Genomic DNA, 5,119 nt, shown 5'->3' with positions numbered 1-5,119 from the left:
ATGGATGAAGCTGAGTATCCTGTGAAGCTGGATGAAGCTGTGAATCCTGTGAAGCTGGATTAAGCTGAATAATACTGAATACCCTGTGAAGCTGGATGAAGCTGTGTATCCTGTGAAGCTGGATGAAACTGTGTATCCTGTGAAGCTGGACGAAGCTGACGATCCTGTCAAGCTGGATGAAGGAGATTATCCTGTGAAGCTGGATGAAGCTCAGTACCCTGTGAATCTGGATGAAGCTGGCGATCCTGGCTGGATGAAGCTGAGTATCCTGTGAAGCTGGATGAAGCTGACGATCCTGTGAAGCTGGATGAAGCTGAGTATCCTGTGAAGCTGGATGAAGCTGAGTATCCTGTGAATCTGGATGAAGCTGAGTATCCTGTGAAGATGGATGAAGCTGAGTATCCTGTGAAGCTGGATGAAGCTGTGAATCCTGTGAAGCTGGATGAAGCTGAGTATCCTGTGAATCTGGATGAAGCTGAGTATCCTGTGAAGATTGATGAAGCTGAGTATCCTGTGAAGCTGGATGAAGCTGAGTATCCTGTGAAGCTGGATGAAGCTGAGTATCCTGTGAAGCTGTGTATCCTGTGAAGCTGGATGAAGCTGACGATCCTGTGAAACGGAATGAAGCTGAGTATCCTGTAAAGCTGGATGAATATGAGTACCCTGTGAATCTGGATGAAGCTGGCGATCATGTGAAGCTGGATGAAGCTGACTATCCTGTGAAGCTGGATGAAGATGAGAATCCTGTGAAGCTGGATGAAGCTGACGATCCTGTGAAGCTTTTTTGTTCCTTTTTTACTTTATTACTACAACTAAAAATATACATTTAGAAAAGTAAATGGGCGTAAACTGCAAAATTTGTGCGGTACGGCCGCAAAGCAATGCTTCGCACAACCGCGGCAGCTTACGTGTCCAGACCTCTTCTCTCTCTTTATCAGCTATCCTGAGTGTCCGCATTACAGACGCGGCGAACTTGGCCGTCGCGTCCCACTCCATTTGGCCTCTTAGCATGGTTGGCACTAGCGTGCTGGGGCTAGTGCTGACACCGGTCCCTGTTTCCAGGGCGGTCCTGTCCTCTACGAACCGCACGCACTCGAATAGGACGTGGCGTGCGTCCTCCTCTGCAGGTACGACCGGAAGCATCCGTGACCACTCAGGATCTGGGTCAGGTAGAAGTCTACCTGCCCGTGCCTCCTTTCCAGCAAAGGACTCAAGACGGGAATGAAAGCGTGGATTCAGCGTCCAGAGGTTGCGGAATCCCACCTCTTCTGCCACCGAGAGATGGCGCCTAGGTTGGTCGTGACCGTTTCCTCCACTTCTTCTGCCTCTCCTACTAGTTCTTGTACCGGAACTAGACCAGCGATGACCAGAGCCGCTTCCTCGGAGATTGCCCGGAAGGCACAGGATATCCTTGTGGCATATAGTCTGTGCGTGCGAGCCACGCCACTCATGTACGAGGGCGTCGTGGCGGCTTTAGCCCATACCGGGGCGGCATAAAGGACTTGGGACGTAACGACGCTCGCTATGAGTTTCCTCCGTTCCTGCCTTGGGCCCCTCGTGTTCAGGACAATCCGCGCGAGCGATCTGGCGGTCGCTGCAGCCTTTTTGTTGGCATACTCTAGGTGCTCTTTGTAAGACAGCCGGGTGTCTATCATGACTCCTAGGTATTTTATAGCTCTTTGAGAGACTATGTCGACCCCTCCGACCGTCAGCTTGGCCGTCTCGACGAGTTGCCGGCTGCTTATAAGAACGGCCTCTGTTTTATGTGCCGCGAGTTGGAGTCCGGCAAGTGACAGCCATGACTCAACCATCCTTTCAGCAGTGTTGGCCATGTCCTCCACTTCGGCTGCCGCCTAAGCCACGATCGTGATGGCGACGTCGTCCGCGAAGCCTGTCACGTGGACGTTGGCAGGCATGGAAAGCCTCAGCACTCAATCGTACATTGTGTTCCACAACAGGGGGCCCAGGACCGATCCTTGTGGGACCCCAGCAGTAACGATGTACTCTTTCGGGCCGTCGCTCGTATAGAAAAGCAGCACCCTTTCGCCAAGGTAGCTGTCGACTATCCTGATGAGGTACTCCGGGATCCGTTGCCGGCTTAGTGCCTGCATGATCATCGTCCAGTTGAATGCGTTTTTAATGTCGAGCGTGACTAGAAGACAGTATTTCTTCGTGCTGCCTCTCCGACGCTTCCCGCGTATGGCTTTCTCAGCTATCCCGGTGACCGTTTGGATCGCGTCCCGCGTGGTCTTTCCTTTCCGGAAACCAAACTGGGTGGGTGATAGGCCACCAGCCGCATCTACGGCCAGGCTTAGCCGTTTCGAGATAAGCTTCTCGAACACTTTGCCAACAGTGTTAAGCTGACAAATTGGCCTGTAGGAGGCAGCTTCGCCAGGCGGATTCCCAGGTTTGTCAAGTAGAAGCAGCTTCTGTACTTTCCATCTCCGGGGAAATGTTCTCTTGCGCAGGCAAGCGTTGCAGAGCTCCGTGAAAGTTCCTGGCCGAAGCGCAAGCGCCAGTTTCATTGCTCTGTTGGGCACTGCGTCGAGTCCTGGGGCTTTGTTGTTCTGCAGGCTGCGTCCTGCTTCAGCAACCTTGGCCTCCGTTACTTCCTCGATTTTCCACGTAGGCGCCGTTTCGTCCTGTGTGCTTTCCTTGACGCTACCCGAAGGAAACAATGTGGGTCTGTTGGAAAGCGGCTGCCTGCGCTTACTCGCTTTACCACGAGTCTGTAGGCCCCACCCCACGGTTCCTGTTCGGCTGCATCGCACAGCTTCAGGAAACATTCCCGTTTGCTGTCCAGGATGGCGTGCTTCAGCCCTGTCGGTCCTTCTTAACCGTTGAAGAGCTTTTCTGGCTCTGAGGCATGTCCTTCTAAAGGTCACTATTTCAGAGTTCCACAATTATACCGGCTCGTGGTCTCTTCTGAATGGTTTGCGCAGCAGCATCCCTGCCCTGCACGCATCCTCCAAGCTGGCTGCTATCCCTTCCGCGTTGGTGTTTGCGTCTGCTTCCGTGAAGCAGTGCATGTCGGCGAGACACCTGCTCATCTCCTCGGCGTTCAGCGTCTCCTGACGGTAGCCCTTGACTGCTTTGTTCCGGGTTCCTGGTCCCGGGCGTATGCCCACTGTGCATAGGATTGCCTCGTGGTCGCTGGCCGTGCAGAAGTCGCCGATACTCCAGTGAGAGCGTCAAATGTGAGGTCTAGCGCAACGTCTAGCGTTGCAAAGGCATTGAGTAGGGCTCGCCCCCTTATGTTGCTGGTGGGACACCCCAATTCTTCGGCCCACGAGTTAAAGTCGCCTGCGATGATAGTAGGGTAACGGCCCCTTGAATCGAAGGCGATCGTGTCCAATGCATGGATATAGTCCGTCGTGGAGAGGCTAGGAGCTGTAGACCCACATTTCGCCTATACGAGCTCAGACGAAACCCGAACCCTTATGCACGTCCAGAAAAGATTGGCCGTTTCTTTTGCATAGCCATATCGCGGCCTTGCCCGATGTGTCCGTTATCCAGTCGCCGTCGCTTTTGACTTTGTAAGGTGATTCAGGTTTATCTGGATCACTTCCAGTCGCGGGGTTTGGTTACGGCTCTTTTTGCACCGTGAGGACACCGCCTGCTTTCTGCTTGGTGGTTCCTCGACTTCGGTCCTCCTTCGGTGCATAAAAAGCATACGCTCTCGTTGGGACATTGAGCGATTTTGTGCCCCGCCTTGCCGCACTTAACGCAGCACCCGCTTCTGTCCACATTGCTATGGCACTTTATAGCAATGTGCCCAATCTCCAGGCACTTGTAGCACCTGGGTTACGAGTCCCTTTCCTTCACTTTGCAGATAGACCATCCTAGCTTGATTTTACCCTTACCGAGAACCGCTTCTGCGTCTTTGCTGGGCAGTCCAACCACTGCCGTCTGAGTGTCTCTGTATGATGGAGACTCCTCAATTTAACCGATTCGGCGTTCACGGCGAATTGGTCCACCAGAGCTTTGGTGACATCTTCGGCCACAACTAGCGGGTCAAGGTCGCTAATCAACACCGTCTTTGTCGTCGCGCTTTCGGATAGCGCTCGCACCGCAGTCGCTTCTCCTAGAAGGCTCTCTTTTATTGCCTCCGTGCTGGTTTCCTCGCGTCTGTTGAGCTCCAAAAGAAGGTTCCCTGACCTTGTTTACTCGAGTGCTGAGGTTTTGTAGCTTGCCGTCGTCACTACGGGTGACCATAGCTAGGACTTTACTCTAGGTCTTGCCATTCGCTTCCACTATAAGGGCGTCCGGGCGGTCAGGCTTTCGCGCCCTCTTTTTTGGAGCAGCCTTTCTCCAGGCGGTGGTCGCGTCCTTTCCAGCGCTGCCTCTCGCAGTTTTTTTTCTCGGGGGCCTCGGTTCTTGGCATGCTTCTTTTGTGGATTTCTCCTCTTTTTCTGCTGGGAACCCGATGGTGCCCTTCGCGCAGACTGTTGCGCTTCGCCAGAGCTCTGTTTGAGCGGCATTGGCCTTTTGGAGACAAACCGGAGTCTATTGCTCCTTGCTCTCGCTGTTTCGGAGTGGGCCTTTGCATTTGTTGCACTCCGTGGGCTCTTGTTGCTGGTGGGAGTCTCCAACTTGACTGAAGGAGATCACTGCCTCTTCTTTTAGGGACTTCACCCTCGAGAACATCGCTTTCATGGTCACATTGATGTGACGCACCTGCATGACGCTCGTGAGGTTGAGAACTTCGTCGAGGAGCGCTCCAATCTCCGCGAGCTGTTCCGGCCCAGTGAGCTTCTGGTCCGCTTTGGGTCTCTTAGCAGAGGCAGTTCCTTGCCCACCGGTTGCGCTGCGTGGGTCTCTTTGCCGGCTGGCCCGCGAGTTTTTCTAGGACTGGTGCATTTTAAACCTGCTGCCAGGTTTCCACCGGTGGCCGCGGATTTCCCCACGACTTTCCGATGGAGGTTATACCGCCTCTACTCGGTCCGCAGAGCCCCATTTCACGGTGTTCTGCGTTAGCGGGGGGGTTGTGGGGTTGGCGCTGATCGACAAGTGCAACCCGTAGCAGGTAGCAGTCGTCAGCTAGCAGCAACGCACACATGTAGGCAGTACATTCCTACGCTGGGTGCCGCACCAACACGACATCTATATGTAGGGTCTC

At 53.9% G+C, this 5,119-nt stretch overlaps 2 protein-coding genes across 2 annotated transcripts; one reads left to right on the top strand and one right to left on the bottom strand.

The window, feature by feature from the left end:
* Positions 1 to 830, top strand: LOC139354289 (probable serine/threonine-protein kinase kinX). The gene is made up of 3 exons (XM_070998509.1): positions 1 to 39; positions 92 to 263; positions 574 to 830. Exons 1-3 carry the CDS (start codon positions 1 to 3, stop codon positions 828 to 830), a joined length of 468 nt encoding a protein of 155 aa, XP_070854610.1.
* A 246-nt stretch (positions 831 to 1,076) lies between these two features.
* Positions 1,077 to 1,655, bottom strand: LOC139354288 (uncharacterized). Its single transcript, XM_070998508.1, has 2 exons — positions 1,264 to 1,655; positions 1,077 to 1,209 (listed from the first exon to the last, which is right to left on the bottom strand). The coding sequence occupies exons 1-2, from the start codon at positions 1,653 to 1,655 to the stop codon at positions 1,077 to 1,079; spliced, it is 525 nt and encodes a 174-aa protein (XP_070854609.1).
* Positions 1,656 to 5,119: the final 3,464 nt, after the last annotated feature.

Source organism: Drosophila suzukii (genome assembly GCF_043229965.1).
Source record: "Drosophila suzukii chromosome 2 unlocalized genomic scaffold, CBGP_Dsuzu_IsoJpt1.0 scf_2c, whole genome shotgun sequence".
NCBI lineage: Eukaryota > Metazoa > Arthropoda > Insecta > Diptera > Drosophilidae > Drosophila > Drosophila suzukii.
The sequence above is the reverse complement of the archived record's forward strand: the minus strand, read 5'-3'. Positions and strand labels throughout refer to the sequence as shown.